Raw genomic sequence first — 27,916 nt, forward strand, 5'->3', positions numbered from 1 at the left:
CAAATTATATCTGCGCGGCTTTACTAACTGGAGATGATCTAAATCAAAATCGGATGGGAATGTTTTCAAATTTTATTAAGCAATAGATTAACTATTATTAACTACATACGTTTTCTCATCATTTGTAAGATACATAAGATATGATTACATGACTAAGCATAAACTACATATTTTTTATTATTTTTAAAGTACATGATGTGAAAGCATTGGGATAAAAAAAGCTTTAAGTATAACGACTATAACTACTATAGCTTAATTAAAATAAAACGCATCAGAGCTACCTTAATTTATAGTGCGTTTCTGTATTAAAAGTCCGTCACTGTTAAGAACAAAATTCTTGCCTATTATGTTGTTACATATTTTTCCGATCGTTTCTTTGAAATACTGCTTGTATGCCTTTTTAAGATAATGTATATAACTAGAACCAAAAACCCCTACTATCTCGCAAGCTTCTATCAATTCTTCAAATGTTACCAATGTAGTACTATTTCTTTCTTTTTTCAAATTCAGTACTTCAACCGAGAGCTGGAATAAAAATTTCAACAATAATTCTCTTATAATTTCTAAATAACGTTCAGTAAACTTCATGTACATTAGAAATTTAAATATCGGCTGTGGTGACTTGAGGTGCTCGAAAATAAGTTCGTCTAATCCCTCATGCATCGTATTCTCATCGCTGAAACACCGTCGCAGTAAACAGTCTATGATTAGTATTTCTAAAACATCGATATTAGGTAAGCATTTTGAATAATTTTTCTTGAAAAAGTTCTGCACATCGGGTGCACAAGGTTCGAGGTACGTCGCATCCTTGTTTGTCATTTTGAAAAATACTTGATATTGACTGAGTAGCTCTTTAGTCAATGTTACTTGACGCTTCTGATATGCAAAATTCATACAGATTACAGTAACTTGAACAAGAAATTCATTGACAATGTCATCCATCAACTTAGAGCAATAAATACCGAAATTGTATTGGGATAGGTTGGATTGATCTAATTGAACAAAGTCTCGAATTTTCATATCATTAAAAGCCTTTTGAAGTAATAAAAAGTAGGTTCTATTGTAATTTATTACAAATGTGTTCTGTTTAAAACGGCTACTTCCCGCGTTCACCTTATTCAAGCGTTCTCTTATAAGACTATATTCGTCTCTCGTGCTAACTAATTCCTTGATTTTTCTCTTTTTCTCTTGACTGCTCAACCGTCTATCCTTTGATATTCGTTCATGCTCATTATAGGCAGCTGTGCTCACGGCATACTGCTTTGCTTGAAACTCTACTAACTTGTATACGCAACTCTCGCAAAGATCGTCAATTTTTTTATTTGTGTAACAGTGATTAATTTGCTCTAACTCAGCTTTATTATAAAGTAAATCTAATTTATATTTATTTACTTGGGCACTACCATCGTATAAAGTTAAATTGTTACGTTTAGGTATTTGCGGAGAAGCGGATTTTTTTGTTTTGTTTGTACTGGTAGCAGAACTATTAGATCTCAGCTTTTTCATCCAATTTCTTATCATTCTTTCATGCTTCTCAAATAATTCAAAGGACTCGTGTCCAAGAAAGTCAACCTGTTTTCGCGGCGCAAAATTAATATCGATTCTCTTCCAGACTGGATTATCTTGCTCAATTTCAACAACTGTAGTCTGTAAGTGGGCATTTGTAGTATCAGTTGGAAGAAACTCGGTTGGAGCTTTCCCCATTGGGTTGAATTTACCAGCAGTTTGTAAAGGGGCGCGTGAATCTTTAGACTTTACTGGTATAGGTTTAGTTGATGGCGTTGATGCATTAACTATCTCGTCGCGTCCACGCGAAACAGGAATGTTTTGTCCTACTGGCTCCGCTTCATTTAGTACTAGATTGTTGTTATCCGTCCGGATATTGAATTCTGCAAGTGAAATCGAACTTTTAGAAAGCCCTCGTGTTCACGCAGAAAAATTGCAGTTCAAAGTAAACGTAAGATAAGTTATATACGATGAATAAGTTAATTACCAGCGTTCAGTTCTCTATGCGGCGGTATGTTGTTGTTCAGCACAGTATTTTGGCTGTGAATGCTACGCTGTGATGTCGTCGAAGATGCTGCAACAGAAGAAATTTTTTAAATCAACAAAATGACTATTTAAAATAAATTATATATAAATAGTTATATTAACAAAGGAATTTCATACCAGAGCTCAGTCCTCTATGTGTAGTTTCGTTGTTATTAAGCAAAGTAACTTGGCTGTGGACGCTGTGCGATTGAGATGCTGCAGCCAAAGATATGAACATTGAAATGATTTATTTTTAATAATTAATACAAAGACCGTGTAAAATAAATCGAAACGAAGTTACGTAAATCAATGGAAGAGTCACTTACCAGCGCTAGATGTTCTGTACGGCGCTACATTGCTATCCATCAAAGTAATCTGGCTGTTAATGCTATGCGAGTGAGATGACAACGAAGATGCTGCGACAAAAGAAACGAATATTTGATTAAATTATTTTTCAAATAATTAGCAAAATGTTGAAGTATTGCAAATGAAGAAAACTAACTTTCATCACGATCATTTATCACTGTACTTGCTGCATCATTTATTTCAGCAGGTTTATATTCTTCGATGATTTCTGGATGAAGAGCTAATATATGATTAACAATGTTTCCTCGTTTTTCATACCCCTTCATACATTTTTTACAGGTGTACTTTTCTGATATTATGATTGATTTGGATTCTGCAATATCTAACCTGATTCTTTCTGAACGTTCTATGCTTTGTATGAGCATATTTATTTGTTTTTTTAATGTTTGCATAGCTTCGGAAACACTTATGCCGTTTACATTTTTACGGTATTCAGACTCTAACCCTCTTAGCTCATGTTTTCTCGAAATAATATTATCAAGCCTCAAGGAATCGAAGAATTCTTTGTCATTATTTTGAGTGGAATTACTTGCGAAATTATTAGTCCCATTGCTTTGCTGTTCTCTTTCTGATCCACGAGCTAAACATCAGTAAAATAATGGTAACTCGTCACATTTATTAAAGGCATCACTTCTACTTGTAATATTACATGGCGACTTACGTGCATTTGCGACTTTTGGGGGTACCTTTGGTGTAGTATCGATAGTCAAGTTTGCTGGTATGCTTTGTTTGGTAATTGTTGAAGTAACTTGTATGTTATTACGTGAATGTGTCCCTTGGGTGGTATGCACGCGATCATTATTAACTAAAATAACAAAATCCTTAATATAGTTTTGTGTCAACTTCAAACTTTATATATTTTGCAAAAACTCACCGGTACTTTCACGAGGTCTGTTTATCTTTTCTTCGATTATGCACACATCGTCGGTATCGTCTGTTTCCTCAAGACGTTGCCTTTTAGGAGGCGAAGCTTCTTCAGGCGTCTTTTCGCGTTGTATTGCTACTGCAGCTGTATTTGAGCTTGGATTTAACTTGCTGATGTGTTCGAAATTTGGCGATATTCCTCCAGTAACCGGACGCTTGGCGAATTTATTGGAAATTAATGCTTCAAGGCGTTTAGCTTTTTCTAATTCAAAATTCGACGTTGATGAAAATGCATTATTATCACAACATCGAATGTTCTTGACTTTTGACTTGGATGGAGTGCCCGGTGATTTAGGAATGGAAAGTATAGTACGAGACGATGCTGAAATAAACATTTTTTGTAGTTGATACAAAAAAAAAAATGCTCAAAGATAATTAACAGTGTAACTATATGGACAATTTTCGAGATAACATCAAAGATAGCGTCAAACCTAATTCTTTTAAAGGTGAACGATGTTGATGATTCATTATATCCTGCAATGGATTTATATTCTCTTGATAATCCTTATACGATCCCATTTTTCTATAAATTAAAATTTTTTCATGTAATCTAACTATGTATGTAACATGCATTCTAATGGTCTAGGTACGTAAAACCACGCATGTTATCCTAAAAATAGTTGGTGAGCATTTTACCAAGGACTTTATGTCACCGTTAACAACCATTTCTTTTCATGTTATACACAATATATCATTCTTAAGCGATAGAATTAAAAATTTGGAAACCATCGCACAGACAGGATAAAAAAAATACTCACCTTCTAGTCGTTTGAAATAATATTAATAAGCTATAGGTGACAGTCCCAGCGTCGGCCTCGCCTCAACACTGCAGAAACGCTACTTCACTATCCAGAACGTGTCGATACCGGTGTTAAAAAAACTAAAGAACCACCTTTGCAAAGCTATATCTGCGGATAATCGATTATAATCGAGGCACTTTGATGTCGAGATTACGCCTACTGCGCGGTTATCTTTAGTATTAGGTGATCAGAGCGCGAATACGCACAATCGATCACCAGCATGAAAATCATCCGAAACTTATGAATCTTCTTTTTACGACGCTGATGACGATATAGCCCGGCTTTGTGTTGCAGTTTCAAAAGTGTGTGCGGCGGCGTTTCGGCGAGAGAAGTCGACTTCGAGGACTGCAAGCGCCTGAATATGCGTCGCAAACGCTTTGAAGAGGAGGGGGAAGTATGCAACAGCTATATATACGCGTACTGAAGAGAGACGGAATTGGAAAAACCCAGCGCTGTTGGCTTACGTCTGTCTCGCTTTGTTCTGTTGCCGCTTTGTGGTTTATGCCTTTTTTTACTACTTATACCGGCATCCTTGGGTGCGGCTCGAACTTCCGGCGTATCCCTGCAGTGGCGCGAATTTCAAAGACGGACTTCTTGTGAGAAATTGAAGAGAAATTTGTATACGCTGTATAATTTTATTTAATTTTAAATCGTGTAATAATAATTTTTCATACTCAAAGCTGTTTATTCGCTGCTCATTTCAAATGAAAGTTTTACATGGTTGATGCATGTCGTTGAACTAGAAAACAAAATTGAAGAATTCTAAAATTGCGTTGGCGCTGGAACTCCATGTATTCTCTGATATAGCTCACAACGATTGCAAACGGGATTTCCTTGGAGGTTAACGCGCCATAACGACGTAACCGTTGTCCGGCAGTTACTGCGCGACAACTGCACACGTTCCGTTTCCTGATGAAATCAAAAGAAAAAGTTTCGTTAAGCATTGGAAGGTGGCATTCGTAACTTAGAAGACTAACTGAAACTTATGGAACTGGTTTTGGTGCCTATATACGACTGAAACTAAAACCACTGTTAGTTTTGGCTCAGCTGTCTCGCATCATAAATAATAATATACTAAAAAGTATGTTTATTTTGCTATTTGTCTTTACCGCGTCAGCTGAAACAGTCCAATCTGAAACAAAAATTGTAAATGTCAAGTCAAATCTTGCTCTCAAACGTGAGTTAGAATCGTTGCTCCAAACGAAGACTAGCACAATTCGACGAATAGCCCTGAATTGCGACTAACACATTTGGCAATATTCTAAACATAGAGCTGTATTTTTTGATATTTTTTTATACAAAGTAATATTAAATCAAATCAGAATTCGATCATACTGCGACGATTCGAAGGAAGTGTGTTTATTCTCATTCTTCGCCGCCTTATTTCCTCCAGAGCTTCAAATGCTACTTCTGTCCAATCCTATACGTTGAAACAAGATAAAAAATCAAACTTTTGGTCTGCAGAAATGAAGTGTCAAATGTTAGCTACCTCCAGGGGCTCCAGGTGCCTAATTACCTCCGCTAAAACAGGTATAAACGCCGATATTCTTTATTCAAACTTGCTTTCAGCGCATTCGTAATTTGCGAATTAAATTAAAATGTAGAATTCATCAAACCTCTAGCGAAATCATTACTCGGTTGGGATGTCGATTCTTTATTGTCCGGCTGAAATTCTTCTGCTCCCATTGCCTTTGTATAAACGTTGAAAAAATGAATATCGAGCTTGATTTTTCAAAACAAAGACTATCAAATATAAAATGCAAGAATTAAAAATTACGCTTCACAACTTACTACGCTAAAAAATAGAAAACTAGACGATCGATCGCGATAGCACTGCGCTATTCGCCTCCTCAAAGTGCACTGAGAAATGGACGACGCGAATTCAAGATAGCCAGCGGTATGCAGCAACGGCCTACACAACGCTTTTCTTTTTGTAGGTTATATATAAACAATACGTGCAGTAGAAGAAATGTACTGTATCGTGAAAGTTAATACACACATATTTATACAGCGCGGAGATAATATGAAACGGGGAATCCCCGGTAATCTACCCAAAACTGCCCTTCCAATAGATAGCTTTTGAAATAGATTGTAAATAATTCCAATCATGATGATGCAATATGCTCATTCTTTTGCGGAGTTGCGATTGCAGAGAAAAAGGATTAGCCACCTGTGGAGCTGACGCGGAAGCTGTGTAGTATATACTCTCGATCTTCAATGTCAAAACGTTGATTATGTAATGTAATGGTACAGGTATGATAAAAGAGGATATTTTGGAATCAGGGTGTAGATAATAATCGATATTTGGCTCAACTTAATTAATCCCGTTTTATTTAAAAATAATTGCTGACTCGATACAACACTCTGAAATGCATATCTATATGTTCAGCGCGAAACATCATACATTTCGCGCGAAAGCTCGATAAAATAATTAGTTGTGTGTGTATAGATTATACTTAATTGCACGACACAGTAAGAACGCGCGACCACTTATGGTGTATCCATTGTCCAATAAACATTAATGATATGCTTCGATAAAAACTACCTTTATTACAATTAGTAAACTTACACGACAATTTTTCATACAATCGACGATCATCAGCCCGCGACAGTCACGCCCAAAAATCATCGTCGTACGATATTCTTCTTAACAGCCAAATTTAGATATATCGTCGTAGTAATATTTAATAACTAGTTTATCATCAACTATATAAGGACATCGTTAGATTATTTGTTTTTTTTTTTATTTACAAAATATTATCAATTGCATTTTGGTATCGTGCTGCTGCGCCTCGAGAACTTTTTTCTCATCGTCCGCGACGATTAACGCTGACGATGATTATACAGAACAGTCGACGGCTTATATGTAGATTATTGATATTATAAGTTAAACTAGTTCGTAAAATTATACATTACATAGGTTGAAAATCGCTGGCAAGTTATGCAGATTGACGACTCCGATATTCAAGCCTTATCTATACAAGAGGAAAAACTATGTATATTTACATTATTATAGCTAGTAAATTCTATGCATGAAAAACATTGGTCAATCTTATTCCAATAATAAAGTCAAGAACATTTGCTAAAGTCACGCCGCGAACAAAAAAAAAAACCCTTGGCGCCGCGCAATTGTAAGTATTACAAAATCATAAAACACGTTAGTATACTTCAAAATTGCGCCTACACTGTATACGCCTGTATATGTCTCTAAATAAATAAACTCTCGATATTAAAAATTGCTTTTACGATTTACACGCGTTCATACAGTAGTTTTTGGTCCCTTCGGTAAGGCACGATTTTGTTTTACTCAGTCGTTAAAACGCACTTGGAACAATTTCGCAATATCGACTCTTCATACTATCTTCGCTAAAACGATCAATATTCAACAAGGATAAAAGTCAGCTAAAATTACAGATCAATCAACGCTTGTGTGTATGCAGAAGAAAAAATATATAATCTATAATATAATCGATAATTCAGTTGAAGTGTGTGTGTGTGTATATATATATATATATACACACACACAAAAGAGGAGATAAAACTACGGTTATTATAATCATGGAGACTTGTAATGCTACGAGCTTACTTATGCCTAACTATGAACTAGACGTAACTGGCCTTGGCCCAATGTCGAACTCGAGATTCATCGAGATTCGTGCGAATCTGCAGTGCGGAGCAACGATGCTTCACTCTTATATTTACACGAGAAATAACATCTCAATTAGATGATTCATACACCCGCATTTAGTGTATCTAGATTATTGTGCAGCGTTTTACATTCTCAGTACAATAAAACAATATATGAAAGAAACCATATATAAGTTCGGCAAGATGTACAGATTTGTACAAAACTGATCGGTTGAAAGACTCGTCAAAGAAAACTAAAATAAATCTCCGTATACAAAGTCATAGGAGTGTGTCATGATGAAGAGATACAAATTTTCGAAAATTCATAAAAAAAAAACGTTCTGCTAAAATCCCACACACGCACAGGCACACGCAAGCACACAGTGTGATTCCAACCGATCTCTCCCCGTCTATGACGATATCGAGACAACGGTGGGCCGTTCGATGGTATCGATGAGCAGTTTTCCCGCGGGACCAGGCGACGAGTTGTTGAGCGGAACGATGTGCGGCGACGAGGCCATCTGGTGATGGTCAGGAGAGTGACCAGCCGAGCCGAGGACTGGAGAACGCGTGGCACACGGAGGCGACGGGCACTCGACCTTTGGCGAGTGGTGGTTCTCCAGCATGTGATTCTGGGGCTGTTGATGCTGCTGCTGTTGGCTCATCACGTCGTAATAGATGTTGGACATCCCCGACTGGTAAGAGATGGCTGATACCCGAGTGGTTTGAGGCTGGCTGTACAGGCTGGAGACGTACGACGGCTGCGACGAGGCGTAGCGCAGGTCGTTGTGGTGATCTGGAATCGGTGAATTTTTTCATTTATTACATATCACTCGCTATTTTGGGAAAAGTTCAAAGTTCAAGAAAACGTGCGATAATTACCGAGTTCGAGCTTCAGCTTGGTATTGTTATTGTTATTGTTGTTGTTGTTGTTGTTGTTCAATCCACAGACAGGCGACGCGTTGTGGTTGATAGGCGCGTCGGTCATCTTCATGTTCTTGGGTTTGCGCTTGCGAGTCTGGATGGCGTCCTTCTTCATGGTGAGCGGCCTGTTGATGCCGTGGAGCTTGAAGTACAGCCCGCAGGCGTTGCAGACAGCGTCGCCTTGGGCATTGCGACGCCACAGCGAGGTGGTCGTGGTCTTGCAGTTGCTGCAGGACAGTCCGGCGCGTCTAGAGGCCGACTGGAGGGACAAGAGAGATTTTGTTCGTTAGACTTGTTCGACGACTCGTTTGGCTTATAGACGTTGAAAATTGTGACGGTTTTTGGGCCCGAAGCTAACGGCGGCGGCGGCGGCGGTTGACAGAAAATGGTAACAACGGAGATCGTCAGATAGCGAGACATTATATTATTTTACAAAGAGAAATTAAAATATTGATAATTGATATGTATATAGTCATTACCATCCTCATGCCAAATACCTCAACAAGAATCGAAAGATCTAGCGGAGAAGGGAAGCAGAGCCACTCAATCTTGAGGTCACGCCTGGAAAACTCATACGAACAATATGTAAGTCATCATTTCTTTTCTTTAACGTAGGAACAACCAAGCAACAAACACACGTCTCTTCGGAGACAATATAACGTATGTTTAAAATTCGAATCCAAGGCTGTAGGGCGTGACTTCAGGAAGGAGTATATTTTTGTGTGAGCATATACCATGGGTATAGTGGCACCTTAAGCTACGCATTACACAAAAAGTTTCGCGTGATTAGTTCGTGAGTGATGAGTGATGATTGTCTTTAATTCTCTTGAATATTACGGTAACGTTGACGCTATATATCAGTTGCATGGAAATTAATGAGCGATGATTGGAAAAGTACAGAGAAAGTGTGTGAGAGCAGATAGACAGATTAGAAGACGATATAGAACTCGAGGATGTATCTACAACAGATTAGCGAGTACAATAAGAGGAAGATAAATGAGAAGAGACGAAAGATAAAAAGAGAAGATGGGGAGAAGGGGGTGACACCTACCAAACGACGGTTGCTCGATTTCTCTTCGAGGGTATAAGGGGCGCCACTATACCCACGGTAGCTTTTGTAGAATTCGCCCTGGTCCGCCACTGAAACAGACATTAGGCCAAGAGTTAGGCTATTTTCTTTAATCAGAACAAAATCAAAAACAAAAAAACAAAAATGAATCGACGATCTCTTTCTCCGCTCTGCTACCTCCGAAAATTTCTCAACTACAACAACAATTCGGCCAAGGGCGAATATCCACAGAGGCTCCGAGCGCACGGGCGTCGCTCGGGTTGCCCGCGCGCAGGCGTATAATACACCGCATAATAACAAAACCCCTCCTCGTCACAATTTTCTCTATCAGTTAATAGAGAAGGCTTACCATACGCCGTGATTGCTTAACCAGTGGCCGATTCATGCCGTTCATCTTGTGGTAGAGGCCGCAGGCGTTGCAGAGGTAGTGGCCTGTGCCGTCGCGCCGCCAGAGCGGCGTCGAGACTGCGCCGCAATTCACGCACTCACGGCCCTCGGTAAAGTACTCGGCTTCGATGTTGTGCACTATTGTGTTTGTATTTTTTTACAATTCTATGATTTTTTTTCTTCTTTTCATAATTGCCGCTCTCGCGTGTTGCTGTTATATGGTATACGAGTGACATCGTATAATTTGAATTTCGCGCGCCGCCGAGCTTTTTCGCGCGGGCTAATTTGAATACGCTGCCGCGCGCGGTTACGTGTATACGCGGCGATATCACTCTGGCCCCCTTTTCGAGCCTCCGAACAATTGTCCGGATACCCGCAGTCGTTTTTTTTTTACGGAGAGATAAAGAAAAAAAACAGGCAGGAGTGTGTAGCTGCGGAGAAACGTGGATGTGCATTTTTTTCTTCGGCTTCGACTCGAGCGTGGAAAAATCGTCGTTGGCTCTTTTTTTCTCCTTTTATTTCGAAAACGAATCCGTCGTACTTTTCCAGCCGCTTTTAATACAAGTATACTAAACTGTTTTTGATGCTTTTTTAACGCGCTCTCCGCTGTCGCAATTAAATTAAATTAACGCGCCGAATCAATTATAAAAAGCTTATCTCGCGTTTAAAAATAAGAAGAGAAAAAAATTACAAGCAGACTCGCAGGCACAGAATAAGAGAGAGAGAGAGAGACGGAAGAGTGTGTCGAGGCGGAAAAAGTCGTCGCTCGCGCGCAGGGAGAAGGAGGAAGAGGACGAAAGCGGACGTGTTATCGAGAAGCTTCCGCCGATAGCAGCCATCCCCCCCGTATATAACCAGGCAATTACGTGCAGTACGCGTACACACGACGAAAGCCACCGGCTCATAGACTCTTTAGGTTTTAATTTAGAAACCGGCTGGCCTATTTTACAACGAAGGATCGCGGTTCAACGACATTACCGCGAATCCGCGTAGTGGCGCCATTATTCAACTGAATCATCCGCGAGAAAGGCGTTCTCGAGTTACCCTACTCGCACGAGGAAGCGATACTTGGATCGTGTGTCGGGGCGATTCGCGAGAAAAAGGGTATGTTATCGCGACCTAAGGGATTATTGTCGATCTTGCGGCGCCGCTGCAGAATCCGAGTCGTTGCATTCCTCGAACGTTATGCATATTACGGACGGAAGCCTTGTTTACTATGCGCCGTGTTCTGGGATTGAATGCTGTACCGAGATTTATCTACAGGTATATAAGGATACATAAGTAGATGCGAGGCACGTGTGAAAGGATCCCTCGCGTTATTTATATCGAAGATTTTTAAGTAGATCTAAAGTGAGGCCTGCAGTGTCTGTCTGTTTTTTTTTTTTTCAAGGGCCACTTACTATCCAGCGCTGCGTCTCGAATCGTAAGATCGGCTGCTTCTCTCTCTTTTTTTTTTAATTCTGGAAATTACTGAATTACATCAGAGCCGAGGAAAAAACGTAATAATAAGTTGACCTCCCGGCTCGGGTCTCTGATAAAAATTAACCGATCAGTGCCTGTACGCGACCTATTAATAATTCACGAATACGTGTAAGCCGCAGTGTCGACACACACGCGCACACACACACACGAGTCGAGTTTATAATACTCGCGGTTATCGGCTGGACCCGCGCCGACTCTCTCAATTATGGAAAAAAAGAATCTCTCGCTCTGCGAAAATAACGAGAGCGATAAGCGGAGCGGAGTCACGTTCGGGATGAATATTTCGAGATTTTATGCACACAAAAAAAAAGAATTTGAATTCATACACGTGGCAAAATCGTTAGAAATTGTCTATATTAGCTGTAACGACGAGACAACCGGTGAAATCCTGCCTAGTCTCAAGGCTGATCACCTTTTAAGCGGCTTTTAACGAGGCGTCGTTAAATTGGCAGCCGATCGCGATCGAACGATGATTTACCGATCCGCGAGTGTCTGCACTGTACAGTCTGCTCGTGTTATGCATAGGCGGAGCTTTAACCGTCCTATCGCGCGAACTAGCGATTAGATATAGATGAAAAAGAGGTGGTATCGGTGAAGCACCGAATCGCAGACGATTACACCTACCCGACTACGTCTAGGTCATGGTTTGATACCGAAAAATCTTGGAAAATTGTATAATATTCACGATTTTTGTACCGAAACTGTTTACACGCGAGATCGAAAAATACCGGAGAGAGTGTACGGAGCGTCATATAGTGTAACAAACCGATCTCTCTCTCTCTTTCTGCTTATCTCGGACTCGTGTACTTTATTAACTCGGCGTATATGAGATAGCGACGCGCTTGTCACTGACCCATGCCGATGCCTGATAAATCCACGGACTTCGGGCTTCTTACAGCCTTTGGCTACTGGCTGTTCGAGATAAGCTCGATCCGTATACGTGATTTTCTCGATTTCGGCCTCAGCTCCTCACTTAAAAAAAATCACGCGTCGTTCATCAACAAGCGAGATGAGAAACGCGTGGGCTCTCTGCGGAAAATATTTTGGCCTTTCGACCGCCCAAGCTCGTGTAACTCGATACAGCCTCTCTTCGGTCACCCTAATTTTCCCTCGAGCGGCAAGTGTCTCTCCCTCGTGTGTGAATCCTTTTCGATGTTTACGAGCGACACACGACACCGCGCCGGGATTTTTCCGTTTTACGCGTACGCACAACGCTATACGTACTTTCACGGCTTTTCGGTAAAAAGAGGTTTTTGTGGAAGCCATTAAAAAGCGATAATCGGCTTTCAAATAACGATACAATGTTGCGCGCTCACTCTGAAGCAACAGAGTCTTCAAACCGGGGGGGAATATGCTTTTTTAACTGCCCGTTAAAAACCGACCATCCGTCAAGTCGTATTTTATACAATGTAGCTTCTATTTTCGGACGAAGTTTCTTTACTTCAATTTTCGGTAAAATCATTAATCGTATACCTCTCATCCGTCGATGCAAAAAGAGAAAACGTTATTCAGCTTCACCCACACACAGAGAGAGAGAGAGAGAGAGAGAGACACAGACACGTATACGCGCGTCTGTTTTAAACGGCCGGTCTGGCACACGCCCACCGATCGTTTGACAGTTTCCACAAGAGAGACGGAGAGACTGTTCCATTCGTGCACCGAGTTGAGAGAAAGCACGCGTCTGTTTCACCAGAGCCGTTTTTTTTTCACGTGTGTCTGTGTGCGACTCTGGCGTTTATAACTTTTTTCGAGCATATAAAGCGCAAGAGCTGCACGAATAGACGCGCGTGACGTATTGTATCGGACAATAAAATGTTTGCGGTTTGTTGACGGAATGCGGCGATGTCACTTGTATACATATATATATATATATATATATATATATATTTGCGTGTATGAGCAACAGTGGCACGAAGAGCGCAATTATTATTTTTTTTTCTCGCTTAATCAGACGCGCGTGAAAATATTCGAGTTTGAGAACAAACAGTGCAGGCAGAAATTTTCTGAACGCCGCGCTTTTATCTCGAATTTTTGAGAACATCGATAAGCGTTCGGAAAACTTCTATATGAATTAACTATCGAATATCCATAGGTGTACGTTTTCAAAGTGCACGACAGTTTTTCATCATCAAACTTAGGAGAAAACGTACACCTTGAAAAAGAAAAACAATAGAAACTCACTGGCTGAAAGGCTGGCAGCAGCGCTGAGTTGATGCTGGGCCTGGCTGGGCGGATTGCTGACCACAGCGCTGGATCCCGACTGTCTTCCTCGTCCAGTGGACGACGTAACGGCGGCGGCGTATTGCGAGCTGAGTGCCGATTCGGCCGTAGGAGCGTAACCCGGCCAGCCAGCGGCGACGTCGGCAGCGGTGTTACCGTGCTGGGACGTGTAGGGCGGCGAATAACGAGGGAAGCGCGTGCTGAACGGCGGGAGACTCTGGTGACTCACCGTCGGCGCTTTGCTCACGCCGTAGTCCTCCGACATCGAGGGCAGGCCGCCGGAGAGAGATGGTACTGGAGGTGGAAGATTTTTTAAAAATTTTTTTATTTTCTCGAGGTATATAATTTTGTGTGCGTGTGTGTGTGTGTGTGTAAAAGCTCACCTTGAGAAGACCAGAGCTGCTGGGTAGTGGGCGTAAGCTCGGCGGGGTTGACGTAGAGCGGATAGCCAGAGCTGGCTCCGGTACCACCTCCGATGCCACCGACTCCGGTCATGCGATACAACGACGAACTGTGACAGAAAGTGAGAGGGAATCGTTAATTCGATCGACGTGTCCGTAATCGTAACGTTCATTCATACGCCGAGAAGCTTATACGCGGACACGCTCGTTGATGCGATTAGTCAAAATTGTAAATTAAAATTTATCTTTATTGAAGCTGAAATTGCCGTGTGTTTAGATAAAATGTGCGCAGCGCATACAATGCGCGCGGCGCTGCTCGACTTTATCTTTATAACTTAATTATCCTATGCTCTCGCGTATACACGCGATGCTGCAGAAATCGCTCATCGAGTGTATATACAACAATATATAGGAAAGAAAAAAAGTCGATCGGCGGAAGGCATGCACATACCGGAAACCGTCTCGCAGCGGCTTCCGAATGCGGGCACGCGCGAGATGTCCCATCCGGGCGCTCGACTACACGACTACTCCATTAGAGGGACGCATTTCTATACCTGCGAGCGCGACGCTGTATATTATATACCTGCGCGCGCGAAAGATTCTCCGGACCCCCCCTAAGTCGCTCGTGTACGTTTATTATACATGTATGTATATAGAATGCGGGCAGTCGAGGCGGAAGAAAAGACAGCGTGCGGTAATTGGGTCTGTAGCGTGTAAAAAAAAAAATTTTTTTCTCTACGCGTGTGATGGACGAGGGAATGGAACGATTAATCTAATTTTCGAGACCTTCAACCGGGATAAGTGTGCCGGTGTCTCGGATTTCCGTGAGGATACTTTATGGGGTTTATCTGATTGCGGAAACTGCGAGGGAGAGAGCATGTCTCGACGGGCGACACAAGGCCGAGAATTCCGGCGTGACGCATCGGGGAGGAATGAGTATTTGGCTGATTCGAAAATTGTTCGCTTGTGGATCGTTGTTTATAAGTTGTTGGGGATATGTGTATAATAAAGGCGACGATTTGGATTGCACTGGATGTGAGAGGAGTACGTGACTTGCAAAGCGCGCGCGCGAGACTACTTCCTTAAACAAGTTTTGATGTTCTAAAGCGCGATCGTGTAAACGATGTATCGAGTTTCATTAAAGCTATATGTATATACAGTGCGAATCTTTCAGAAAAAGCACCTATGATTATTTCTAAAAATGTAGCTATCTATTATCGCTTAATAATTAAGCAATAATCCAGCCAAATCTCAATAGATAAGGATAAAAACATCTCCCATCAGATATAATGAAAAAAAGTACCTCGTGCCCTCCATCGATCTCAATCCGCGTATACAGATCTCCTCGAAGAAAAAAAATCACCACAAAACTCGCACAGCCCGACGCGCACTTCACCAGCGACCAACTGCAACTAAGAGCCGCTCGCTCCGGTCTCTCCGGAGAGCCTCGAGCTTATCGGCGAGGTTTTGAAAGGCGGGAAAAAAAAATACCAAACGCTCGCGAAGATGTCAATACCGAGCTGCGACCTTGGTTATCCGCGAGGAGAGACTGGGGCACGTTTCGCCGCGCGGCTACGTGCCTCCGTGCCCCGTTGCCGATCCGACGATGCGCACGTGCAGCCGGTGCATCGCCGATTTTTGTCGCGCGCGTGCGCCTCCGATGTTGATGTTTTCTTATAAGTGTGAGCCTAATTCACTTTCGATCTATGCCCGACTTCCTTGATTTTGTGTATACCGAACTCGACGCGATCGTTTAGCTGAAAGTGTGCCGATCGGCTATCAAGGTGTAGATTAGAACAGGTGGCGTTATTCTTCCGCGATTTTCGCGACCGATTTTTTACCGATTTATGCACGATCTTCACAACAATCGTCATACGCAGCAAAGCCTTTGTTCCCGAATCTGTTCGGCGTCGTCGCGTCACGTGCTCGTCACGCGCGGCAGGAAACTGCTTACGCCGGCGAAAAAAATCTGTGTACAAGTCGATTCTTGAACTCTCTATTATAATATACGCCCGGCGCAGTGAGTAACCGAACTCGATCTGTCTCGGAAACTCGATATCCTCGTTTGTGTCAAACAAAATCCGCCGCGATCGAACGTGACGATGACTTGCTCGATTTAGTAGGTCAGGTTTTTTCGATTCTAATCCTGCGACTCGTCGCACGGCTAATATTTGTTTATCGAACGAGCAACGAGTGTACTGGACAGGCGTCGTTAAACTCGGTCCGAAGCATCGAAAGCGCATTTGGCGAGGAGAACTTAGCGGTTTCCACTGACGGAGGATGTGTCGCTCGTCGTTCCGCAGTGGAACCGGAATCAGGAAAAGCGTGGCGTGTAAATAACTGCTTTGTATGTGTGTAGAAGGGAAACAGTGTCTACTGTATATGGGTTTTCATTCGTCGCTGCAGCAGCTGTTGCTATGTAGCGGTTAACTAAATGTCTACTATTACGTAATGTAAATAAGCGTATACGACGTCGGAAATTATTATATGAATTTTTCGCTCGCAAACAAAATCGTTATTACATTTTCGCCACAGTGTATATAATCGTGTGCTGAAACTCGCGGCGCAAGTTATATTGAAAAACTCGACGATCTATTTCCGACTCGTTGAGTCACCTGCGCCGTATTATTACCGATCCGCTCGTGTTATAAAAATAACGTGTATGATACGTGTCCCGGCAAAATGTGCGAAAATCCACTTTACAATGAATATTCAGGAGAAAAAACTCACGCGAACACGAAGTCGTATTCCGGCTGAGACATCTCGAGAGAAACTGCGAGCGAGCAGGGCTCTCGAATGAAAAAAACTCGAGCTGCGAGCTCGCGAAGAAAAACAATACCCGCCCTGTGGAGGGAGTCTTATACGTATATAAAACAGTATACACACGAGCTTCGGAATTACGCATGCGCAAAGGGAGAGCGAGTTGAGAGCTTAATAACGCGAGCTCGAGTTGCTTCCGAGAAGAGACTTCTCTGCCCCGGTCGTTCTCCTAATGGCCATAGTGTGGTGTATTATATGGTCGAATTCCTCGACGAGAGACGACGACTCTCTTTGTGCACGTAACGCGCTTTCTCCCTCTGGTCGGCAGCCAAGTGCGCGATTTTCGATTTACTGCTCTTTAACGAGCCCCGATCCGGAGAGAAGCCTTACCGATCGTCCTTACGAGACTATTAGCCTCGAGGACTAGTGGACCGAAAAAAGCTGTACATTGTGCACTACGAGAGAGAAAAAATAAAAGCAGAGGATAAGCGGACACCTCCGCAGTGCTCGAATTGAAAACCGGGCTTGTTTGCGTAGACTCCGCGCGCGAGAGGTTCTTCACATCGGGAGGAATGCAGAAGCCGCGAAATCCAATCCAATCCGGGGTTATGGCCCCCGCGAGCCGAGTGAGAGAGAGAGAGAGAGAGAGATGACGATAACGACGCGTCGACTTCTCACGATCTCTTCTCTCGTGTGTTACATACTGCGTTTTTGAATTTCGTTCGATTTTTTACTTTTTCGATGGGGGAAGAAAAAGCTGCACGGATATACAGTCGCGCTCGCGGGGCGTGTACGAAAAGGGCAAACAGAACGAGAGCCGAAGAAACGAGTGCATTATATTCGTTGGAGTATATGTGTAGCGAGATAAAGACGTAAACGCGAGGGACAAATATTTGCAGCTTGTCCGGCGGGCCGCGCGCTTGCATTTTCAGCCGATATAGAGGCGACGGGGAGAGAGAGAGAGAGAGCGACAGATAAGAGGGAAAGAGACGCGATGTGACAGTTTTCTGCTGTGTTTGAACAGCGGAGGCGACAGCAGAGAGAGAGAGAGAGAGATGTTATCGACGAGACAGAAAGTTTCTTTGATTTTTCGAAGCGTGTGCTGCGCCCTCGCACGAAATCGAAGAGATAAAGAGAGATCGGTGAAAAATTACGCCTCGATGTTATGTACGGAATTAAAGGAGCCTTCGGAGCAATGTCAAGGCGGCCCTATCTCACTCTGCCGTCGTTGGGCAAACACTCCGAGTAAGTGTTATTTATCTTTATCTCCGTGAAAAAAAAAAAATTACTCCCATCCCCAACAATAGAATAAAAATATTAAAATATAATAAGCAACTCACTTCATCATAAAAAAAATCCTCTCTATAGTCCCTCGAAAACTAGCAGCATCCACTTGCGCCGGCGGCGAAAAAGATACGATATCCGTCTAACTCTCTCGCGATTGCGAAACGATTCTCTCTCTCTCTCTCTCTCTCTCTCTCTCTCTTGGCGAACGACACACACAGAGAACGGGGGGCGGAATCGATGTGGGAGGAGTGCTGAGTCTGTATTAGTGCGTAGAGAGAAAAGAAAATCTGCATACGAGCTCGCTCGATACGGAGTCGCAATGCGTATCTGTCACCGGGTGAGCTTGAACTGAGGTAGGAGAAAATCTGGTCAGGACGTCTGCTCTCTTTCTCCTTCTTTTTTTTCCTCTTCTCTCTCTCTCTCTCTCTCTCTCTCTCTCTCTCTCTCTCTTTCTCGCTTGTTCGCTAACAGCGCGGGAATCGTATAAGCGCAAGAGAGAGAGAGAGAGAGAGAGAGAGAGAGAGAGAAATAAATGGACGTGTCCGACGGTATTTGTCCCCACTACGCGTGCGAATGGGACGCCCCTCTACTCTCTGTGTGTGCCGAGAGATCCCTACTCTTCTTTGCGAATTTTTTTTTTTCTGTTCTCGGCTCGTCTTTTTTTCGTAACCAGAGATGAACCCCTGCTGCTGCTGCGCCTCCCACTAGCGCGCGAATTTTTTCGATTGAATTACGGTATAAATAAAAATATTAATTTTACAAAGGTACAATCGCTCGAGACACCGGCAATCCGCTTGGAGAAAAATCAGATAACCGAACGAGCGCTTTCAGCACGCGCCACACGTGTCCAGCTATATACGCGCACGTGTTCTTGCCCGCACTTCCGTCTTCGGGGGATGTCTCTCTATACTCCTCGTAAGTACCTACGGCTTCAAGTGCAGTCGCATGTGGCACGCGCTCGCGACGACGGCTATTATAAGCATTAAGTAGCTGGACTGCTCCGCTCTTTCTCTGCGGGTGTGTGTGTGTGTGTTTGTGGAACCCTTTTAATGAGCGGATTTACACACGCGGGGAATTCGCTCGTGCGTATAGTACACGGAAGAGCCGAGTTTGGTAAGTTATTCGAAGGATGAGTTGCTGTACGTATAAAAAGCGTATTAACGCGCGAGAGCGAAGGTTTCCATCGATTTGTGAAGCTTAATACGTATTTAACGGCGTTTTCATCGCGTTATAATTATGGTTTCTATACACGCCATTGTTCTTTCCTTTCCGTACGAAGTAACTAAAAAAAATTAAGAGTTTCTTGTACCACTCGCTCTCCGGGGAATTTACAGATTAAAGAAAAATGTCTTTGTCCGCGCGCAGCCGGAGAAAATAAAGGACATTTCGTGCGAGAATCATCGTGAATCACGCGAGAGAGAGAGAGAGAGAGAGAGAGCAGTGCTCACGTTCGTCATTTTTAAAACCTGAATCATTATCCATTATACTCGGCCGTCGGTATACATATAAGCAAAACAAAATGTCACTGCGCGCTAACAACGAAAAATTCACTCTCTATACTATCTCTCATATATATATACAATGCGCGTATTCTTACGTATCACCAAAGCAGCCTTGTGCGCTGTTAGCATAGGACTCGAGAGAGTTTTTACTCGGCGCGGTATATAATCCTCGACGTTGCGCTGCGTCAATATTATCCGAGAGCTTTGTTTCATCCCGCGCGCTCGATACCGATCTTTACGGCGCGAGCTTGGTGTATTTTCGAAAATTTGAAAAAAAAAGCGCGGGAACGAGCTTATCTACATCTACGGTCTTATCTCTCTACACTGGACTAACCTGGGAGCAGTGGGCGAGTGGGGTGAGTTTCCCTCGTGGTCCTGGTGGTGGTGATGAGCGGCCGTCTGCTGGTGCGCGTAGATGGACTCGATGTAGAGCTGGTCCGGCTGGACCCTGTCGACCTCCTGGAGGTGGTTCACCACGACGGTCGGCTGCATCGTCGTCAGATGGGTGAAGCTCTGCAGCCGTCCCTGATCCTGACTGGGACTGTAGCCCGAGTCGTTGTGTCTGTGTGGCGAGGACAGCTCCTGCTGCTGCTGTTGCTGCTGCTGCTGCTGCTGCTGCTGGTGATCCTCGTGAGGACTCCTGCTGGAACCGGGGGAACTGGCCGTCCTCACCGGTACCGGTGACACACCCTCGCTCGACGTGCGAATCTGCAGGTAAGCCGACTCGTCGTGGAGAACCTCCTCGAGATGCTGCTGCTGCTGCTGCTGCTGGTGGTGGTGGTGGTTACCGGCACTGCTCGACATGCCGGGGAAGAGGACGTTCAGGTTGAACTCGCCCCTGGCGCCCCTCATCGCTGCCGTGATACCGTTCACCCTGTCGACGTCCTCCTGTTCCTGCTGCTGCTGCTGCTGCTGCTGCTGTTCCTCGAGGTGACGAGCGATAACTTGCTGCTCACCAGCGCTCAAGTGGTGGTGATGGTGGTGGTGGTGACTGTGGTGGTCAGAGCTGGCTGCCGGGGAGAGAGCCTCGGTTCCGTAGCGGTGCATCGCGAGCACGAGAGGCATGTGACTGCCGGCGCTCTTCCCTTCCGTCGGGACTGAGAGCTCGTCGCTGTGTCGCCGCCGTCGCCGCCGTTGCCGCAAGCTATCCCCTCCCTCGGGAACTACTGCGGAAGCAGGGACTAACTCTCCCGCCCCTAGTTCTTCTACTGTACTGCCGCCGCTGCTGCTGTTGGCGTAGCTTTGGTGGGGGTGATGCTGCGCTGAAGGAGAGATGATGATGTTGTTGTCTTGAGAGACGAGACGATGATGAGGCTGTGGTGGCTGCTGATGATGATCCTCTGATGGGTTGTGGGGCTGAGACTCCTCCCCGAGGGTTGATGCTGCTGGCGCTGGTGGGTACTGCGGTGATGCGGGGGTGAGGTAGAGCCTGGAATCGAGAGAAGGGGTTTGAAAGATGCGCTTTGTGGATTGTGAATGCCTCTGAATTTGAATTTTTTAAGTTATTTTATTGGTATCAGAAAAAGGATGACCACATTTTTTCAAATCTATAGGGTGCTTAGAAATAGTTGTACAAAAATCAATCCATAATTTTGATGTACTAACAATTTACGGTATAAGACCAAAATAATTGCAAAGTGACTCCGTTTATTTTCAAGCAAAAGACTGAATCACACGAAAAAATGCAAGTTTGTTTGTTTGTATGTTTCTAGACAACACTGGCTTCTTCCTATACCAAAAATTGAGGCTCATCGACACCGGCACTACAATTCACGCGTAAACTAGATAAAAAGAGCTCTCATCAAGAAAAAACTTTAAGTTTCCAGAATTTCCATAGTTACGAGCATTACAATGCCTCACGAGACTTCTGTCGAGGCTTATCTGCATATAGTACACACATTGGTTAAAGGATGACTGATAAGTCGTATCTATTCGTAGCAGACGGACGCTTCGCGCACTCTGTCATCGCGAGAGAGAGAGAGAGAGAGAGAGGATGCCCCGGTCTTCTCTGGGATGGGGAGCTTTTTTTAGAAAAATTCCGAAGCTGTAAATTATAAATGCTGCTGTCGGCGATTCCACGATGGAATATTTGCAAGGAGAGAGCGGGCGCAACATTGTCTTAACTTTACATCATTATATACGCGAGCATAATTCAAGCGGATATAAAATTTGTATTTATCGGTTAATAAAATGTTGATAAAGCTTGAGGCTGCAATAATTTTTATGCATGGTAATTAAGTGGTACTTCAACAAATATACTATAATGACACCTGCATTCCAACTAGTTTATAATTATATAGTACAAATGCTTCAATCGTAAAATATTATCGTTATTCTATCGCCTATACGCAATATACTTTCAAATAGATAATTTAATCGTGCTACTACAAAACAAATCAAATCGGATGTAGAACTTTTTTCTGAAAACCATCATCGCACTATCAGACACTAAATGAATATAATCGGCCTGTACTAGCCGCACGCGAATCATACATAGAATTCTTAATTCACTGATATTAAGTTATCATTAAAAATGCGTTAACTTATAACAGAGACGTTCATCTATATACTTTCATGCGGTCTAAGCCCACACAGACACAGAGAGCTATCGGCGTATTATATAACCTAATCGAATAAGTTAACGATAATAGTATATACTCGCGCTGAGACGGACGATAAGCGGTTTGTTTAACACACAGCGCATAGAATGTATTTGAACTTTCGACGTAAAAATTCTTATGCGCAAACCGTTGACTACACACTTCTCGCGGCCGATCACCTGATTGCAAAAACTTTCAACTTTGGCACTTTATAGTATCAAAAATACTGACGCGTTTCGAACGACAAAAAATATTTATAACCATATTTATTACAATTCGCTACACCCCCTTAACACACACACACAAACAAACAAAAAATTAAAATCATCCCCCTAAAGCAAAATCTCTAACCGTTGCTCGTCGCCGTGATCCCCGTGGTCGTTCTCGAACCGTCTCTGCGTAAGACCAGCGAGACCAACTTCCAGCAAAGAGCGACTCTCCTCGTCGTTGGGACAGCTCTGATGCTCGACCTCGTCGTCGTAGCGGTTAGCGTCTAACTGCTCGTCGTTCCCGACGCCATTTTTCGCCTCCAGCTCGGTGCACGCCCCCGACGACACGCCCACAGTCACGACCGCCTCTTCCTCGGGTTTGTTACCGCTTTCTAGTAGCTGGTGATCCGATGGAATTGTCGTGATGCTGCTGTTGGTGGTGGGACGGAGGGGCTGATTCGTCGGCTCGGTGGTGCTTGGGTAGTCCGGTACTGGAAGTAGGGGATTTTTTTTTTTTTTTTGGGGGGGTTGGTTAGTTGCTACGTTGATGCGCTGAATATTATTATAGGTAGGTATGGCATGTAATTAGTTTCGGCATTGATGGCATTTGGATAATATACTTATAGCGGGAAGTAGCGAAGTGCCTATGCGGCCACCTATGTTCGCTTTCCTGAACTGCTCGAATATTATGTATGCAATTTTTAGGTAGAAAAATTCAAGCTTAGACAACAATATATAGCATAAATAATGACTTATTCGAATGACTCCGAAAGCTATCGCACTAAGTGATGCACTTTCTGAGTAATCGCGGCGCGCTGTCGCGCATTAATCCCGCATCATCACGCCTCGTCGCTCTCCGTGCGAGAAAAAAACGGACAATCAAAGAGCTCGAAATGCGCTAATATCACGCACACGACGCGCCTCTGCCTCGATTCTCCGGTACTTACGCACGCAGAACTCGACCTTGGCGATGCTTTGTGTCGATTACTGATCGTTTGCGCATTTTTTAAACACTTTGTTGCTTAATTCGGGCGGTGGTAAAAGTGGACCTTAATTTTTTTTATAAATGAACGAAGAGAATGGGCGAGGAAATTTTGTACAGGCAACTTTTTATTGAGATGATTGGATGCCGAATTATAGCAAGGTCGACAGTGCCACACATACGTCACGCTATCGGTATCGCCACCCTTTTGGCTCCGGCTTATCTCCGTCGTGTGATCGTGTATTGAAAACAATTTTTTGCGCTCAATGAAAGCTCGAAACATATTAGATCATCTCGTGATATTTTTTCGACAATTCAAATTCGCATATAATTATATAGGCGATTTATTAAAATGTTTGTTTATAAACATATACGATATATGTAACGATTCATTCATGAGCAGCATATATTAGTCAAATATTTTAAGTTATTCGGATAAGCGCAAAAGAATAATCATACAATTGTATACATTGTTAACTTTTGTAGATAATAAATTATCAAGAAAGAATGTATAGACATTGCAGATATGCAATATCACAGTCAAAATAATCCTTTCGCTTATATCTATTCGCGACTATCTTGTACACGTTATAATTTTACATAACACGCGTTTATAACAGTGCAACACGATAAAATTAAATCAGCGATCAGAGTCGAAATCTCCTGTATTTAAATCGTAATAATTATTTTATCATCTACAAACATTACATTAATTTTTCTTCGCGCGCGTTAATTTTGAAAATGTGTACACAACCGAAAATAATTTTATACGTACAGCATATAGAATGTCGGCGAACTTGACGAGAGATCGAGCGGAAGAAGGTTTCGTGCTCGCCGAGGGCAGAGGTTGCTCTTATCTCCTCTCGGATTCACGAAAACACACTCCGTCATTCAGAATAATGACCGAGCGAGCTCACGCATCGTCGCGGCGACTCGAGCATACATTCGAGTTTATTATGCCTGTACAGTCGTACGTCCAGATTTTCAAAGATTCAATAGAGTCTTTATCTCGAGTCGAGCCACGCGGAGATGCTTATTTGAAATTAGGACGTGGACTATGTGGAGAGGTTTTTGATTTGTCTATTAATAGATTATGCTCATTTAGGTCAGTTAAAATAAAAAATAAATAAATAAAAGTAATTAGACAGGCGTAAGTATAGGTGCGATTGTTCAGTGTAAGCAAATAATAAAAGCGAGTTTATCGACGAGCCGAGATAATACACAATCGCGCTCACAGCTCATTCATCGCGCTTTGTGGAAAAGAAAAGCTAATTTGCATTCAATATTTCTAATCTAGACGTAAGCGCTCCTAATCGCGTCTCCCAACGTTTTTAGCGTAATCTTGTCATATTTTATTGTCATTGTGTTATTTCTCCGCGGATTTTTTTTTTCGTCTCTATACACTTTGCAAATATATATCGTTGTTTTTATTAAGATACCGCACTCGTTGGCTGCGCGATAAAACTTTGATTGCCGATTGTTTCGAGAGCCAACACTGCGAAGATCATTAAAACGTGTATTTTGCAAATATTTATCGAGCGAGCTTTGCAATGTGCTTGTATTTTGGAGTTTTTTAAACTTTTTCAGAGGAGGCAATTTAAACCAAACTCGAAATAGGGGATAACGTACTTTAGAATATGCTCGTGCGCCTCTCTCGGCGTGTGGAGGACCCATGAACGGTGTCATAAAACTGGCAAACACAGGCGTTCCGCTGGAGAGCCTCGTGCACGTGTTCTCAGCTGTCCGACTTCGGTCATTGTCGAGGAACGGCTCGTTTAAAATTTTAGTCTCGTATTTTTATCAACCGTATTTATTAAGAAATTTATAAATAAAAAAGACAATGAAATCCTATCCACCGAAAAAGTATACTCGATCAGCCCAGGTGCGTCCAATGCAGAGGAGCACGCATTACGCGGCACTTGACTGCTGATGCTTACCCGCTAAGGAGCCACAGTATATATATATATAGAAATAATATAGAGAATGAGCGAGTACACTGGTGCGGCTTATCGAATCGCGCGGCTAAACGATAAGGGCGACGATAGCGCAGCGCAACAAGGTGATACGAGACGCCGGCGGCACGCGACCAGTACGATACCGAAGCACGTGTGCGCAAGAAGCCGCGGGTTATTACGCGAGATAGATAGAGAGAGAGAGAGAGGAACCTCCTGCGCCGTGGACGTGTGACTGAGTTCGGATTCGGATTACAATGGGTATGAGCAATTTTACAAAATCCTATCGATTATCTCATATCAGTCTCATCCGCATAACAGTATCATAAGCTCACAACATCCGAGCAGCTTGTACACGCGAGAAGCGCAAAAAAAAAGTGTATATACACGCAAGCGAGCGAAGGGGTGAGAGCGAGCGAGTTGTGCAAGTTGGAGAAAACGAAAAAGACGAAAGCCAGTGGAAATTTCGTGACGTCAATCATCGTCGCGCGGCGGTTTATTTCGAAGAGACTTGGGAGAACTGCCGACGAGAGAAAGAGAGAGAGAGAGAGAGAGGAGAGACTCTCGGACTGCTGCTGTGTCAGTTGACCCGACGCGAACTCTGAACTGTATACCACACGCTTCGCTTCGCTTCCACTTCTTCTTCTTTCCTCGTTGTCGAATAATTTCGATTTTTATTATACTTTTATAGAGCGTGAAAGCGAGCAGTGTACGCCTAATCGTAAAAATCGCTCATCTGTCATAGTGTGTATAGCTATATATATGTATATGCGTTATACCGATCGCGTCCTTGCGGCAATGCACCGACACCGGTATGCCGGGAATGTCGTTTCAATTAAAACTTCCAATCGAGTTTCCATTGCGTCATATTCGCACGACGATAAGGGCCCTAGGTCGTGTACTTCAGGCGGTCGTAACCGTGCGCGACGCCAAAGGGAAAAGGCTATACTGTTTCATTGCGTCCTTTTATATATTTTTCTTCGTAAAATTAGAAGCAGTTCGTTGATTAATGCGAGCAGAGACACTTTAAAGTGTAAAATCGGTTGCAACCGATCAAGCTTAAAAAATATCCCCGAGAATCTATCAACTCGCCGGAGATATATGGAGACTCATCCTTCCCTCTTTCGAAAACCCTCGCACACGCCATGCAGTGTATAGAACGTTTCGAAGCGCCTCGAGGTCGTCGCTTGACAAACGACGGTCAGCGCGATAAATGTGCACGTATATATGGATCGAATTGCAACGAGGGAGAGAGAGAACCTGCGACGGCGATCGGTTATACATATACGGTATATACTCGTTGGTGGCTTTGCCACCGGCTTAGTTTTTCGTCTGTTACTAATATATAAGGGATAGAATGTCGTTTGCGCTGACGTAGACTAAATAGAGGCTTTTCCGATAAATCAATCGAGCGAGGCTCGTTGGAGTCTGTTTCTTTTTCTTTTTAACAATATAGTTGCTGACATCGATAAAGTGTAATTATTATTAAATACTGACGACCAAAGCTTCACAAGTGCCTATCGACTGATTTATCGCGTATTCTCGACTCTCGAAATCATCGCCTATCAGGAAACAGCCATTAATTCCAAATCCTCTCAAGAGTCACACGGACTTGATCCTTTTTCTCCATCCGCGTATACTCGAGCGAAAGAGCCGAAGAAGTCGATTTTTATCATCGTTCTGTTCGCACTCCTTTAAACAAGCTATAAATACGTCACTTTTGAATGATCGATTGGAAAAATTTCAAGAATCCCATAGACGCACACAGGCTCATCTGGCTCTCGGAACTATACATACGACTGCCTATTCGAATAAACTCGTCATCTTACTCCGCATATGTATATTTATATATATATAGATTGAGCGAGTCGAGTTACCTTACACGTCAAACTCGAGCCCGACTAATTGTCCTCATTAAGCAAAGCGTCGCGCGCATCTGCATTCTTGGGATGACAGAGGCTATTCTCGGAAGAAATTTCCAACTTCGTCGCTCTCTTTCGAATTTCAATTCTGTATACGAAAATTATTTCTCGCGGAGTATACGAGTTGCGCATAGCGGTTGGGAGAATTTCACAGTGTTTGCAGAGTGTGCCTTAGGAGCGCACAAGTCCTCCCTTGATACGTATAGTGCGGGACCTTCTTCTCGAGCCCTCAACAGTTGGTTAGGGGAGAGAGTGAGCAAAGCAAACACACGTTAGGCCGAGTTCTTCTTTCTCTTTCTTTCTATTTCATCTCCGCAGTGGTTCCCTTGCGATGCGATTTTTGCTCTTACTATATTTTTACAAAAAGCGAGTACATACTTTGGATAATTCGTCATAATAAACCCTCGTCTTCAGCTCACCCAAGAGCCTCGTCTCATACCGATTCCAATGCACACAGAAAAAAAAAGTCGG

At 43.1% G+C, this 27,916-nt stretch overlaps 3 protein-coding genes and 1 long non-coding RNA gene across 11 annotated transcripts in view; 1 reads left to right on the plus strand and 3 right to left on the minus strand.

The window, feature by feature from the left end:
- Positions 1 to 57: 57 nt before the first annotated feature.
- LOC100124018 lies at positions 58 to 4,620 on the minus strand. Its single transcript, XM_008209224.4, has 9 exons — positions 4,080 to 4,620; positions 3,753 to 3,844; positions 3,272 to 3,643; positions 3,059 to 3,202; positions 2,534 to 2,977; positions 2,358 to 2,447; positions 2,170 to 2,247; positions 1,994 to 2,080; positions 58 to 1,889 (listed from the first exon to the last, which is right to left on the minus strand). The coding sequence occupies exons 2-9, from the start codon at positions 3,838 to 3,840 to the stop codon at positions 283 to 285; spliced, it is 2,910 nt and encodes a 969-aa protein (XP_008207446.1). The 5' UTR covers positions 3,841 to 3,844; positions 4,080 to 4,620; the 3' UTR covers positions 58 to 282.
- A 120-nt stretch (positions 4,621 to 4,740) lies between these two features.
- On the minus strand, positions 4,741 to 6,272 carry LOC107981116 (GATA-binding factor C-like). 4 transcript variants are annotated; one of them, XR_004344974.1, is made up of 6 exons: positions 5,913 to 6,272; positions 5,738 to 5,810; positions 5,611 to 5,668; positions 5,457 to 5,541; positions 5,231 to 5,253; positions 4,741 to 5,030 (listed from the first exon to the last, which is right to left on the minus strand). XR_004344974.1 is itself a non-coding variant. In XM_016985652.3 (6 exons), the coding sequence occupies exons 2-6, from the start codon at positions 5,805 to 5,807 to the stop codon at positions 4,884 to 4,886; spliced, it is 330 nt and encodes a 109-aa protein (XP_016841141.1). In that variant the 5' UTR covers positions 5,808 to 5,810; positions 5,913 to 6,243; the 3' UTR covers positions 4,741 to 4,883. The 4 variants fall into 4 exon arrangements, 2 of the variants coding, with proteins under 2 accessions (XP_016841141.1, XP_016841140.1); XM_016985652.3 differs by having other exon boundaries at positions 5,638 to 5,642; positions 5,913 to 6,243; XR_004227869.2 differs by having other exon boundaries at positions 4,743 to 5,030; positions 5,099 to 5,253; positions 5,611 to 5,642; positions 5,913 to 6,266.
- A 158-nt stretch (positions 6,273 to 6,430) lies between these two features.
- The window catches only part of LOC100124017 (transcription factor GATA-4), a 38,965-nt gene continuing 17,479 nt past the window's right edge, over positions 6,431 to 27,916 (minus strand). For 2 of the 5 annotated variants that reach the window (XM_001607778.6, XM_032600236.1), the window contains exons 2-8: positions 22,732 to 23,080; positions 20,115 to 21,209; positions 14,214 to 14,341; positions 13,792 to 14,124; positions 10,091 to 10,266; positions 8,631 to 8,931; positions 6,431 to 8,544 (exon numbers count right to left, since the gene is read on the minus strand). In XM_001607778.6, the coding sequence (XP_001607828.3) occupies positions 8,159 to 8,544; positions 8,631 to 8,931; positions 10,091 to 10,266; positions 13,792 to 14,124; positions 14,214 to 14,341; positions 20,115 to 21,209; positions 22,732 to 23,080 (2,768 nt within the window). In that variant the 3' untranslated portion in view covers positions 6,431 to 8,158. Of the gene's footprint in view, positions 8,545 to 8,630; positions 8,932 to 9,723; positions 9,813 to 10,090; positions 10,267 to 13,791; positions 14,125 to 14,213; positions 14,342 to 20,114; positions 21,210 to 22,731; positions 23,081 to 27,916 lie in introns of all 5 variants that reach the window. The other 3 variants (XR_004344973.1, XM_032600234.1, XM_032600237.1) reach the window with 3 other exon arrangements.
- LOC116738593 lies at positions 8,921 to 21,998 on the plus strand. The gene is made up of 3 exons (XR_004344975.1): positions 8,921 to 9,060; positions 9,145 to 9,257; positions 21,493 to 21,998. It is a non-coding gene; the product is annotated as an uncharacterized LOC116738593 (long non-coding RNA).

The sequence above is a fragment of the Nasonia vitripennis genome, chromosome 5, assembly GCF_009193385.2.
Source record: "Nasonia vitripennis strain AsymCx chromosome 5, Nvit_psr_1.1, whole genome shotgun sequence".
Lineage (NCBI taxonomy): Eukaryota > Metazoa > Arthropoda > Insecta > Hymenoptera > Pteromalidae > Nasonia > Nasonia vitripennis.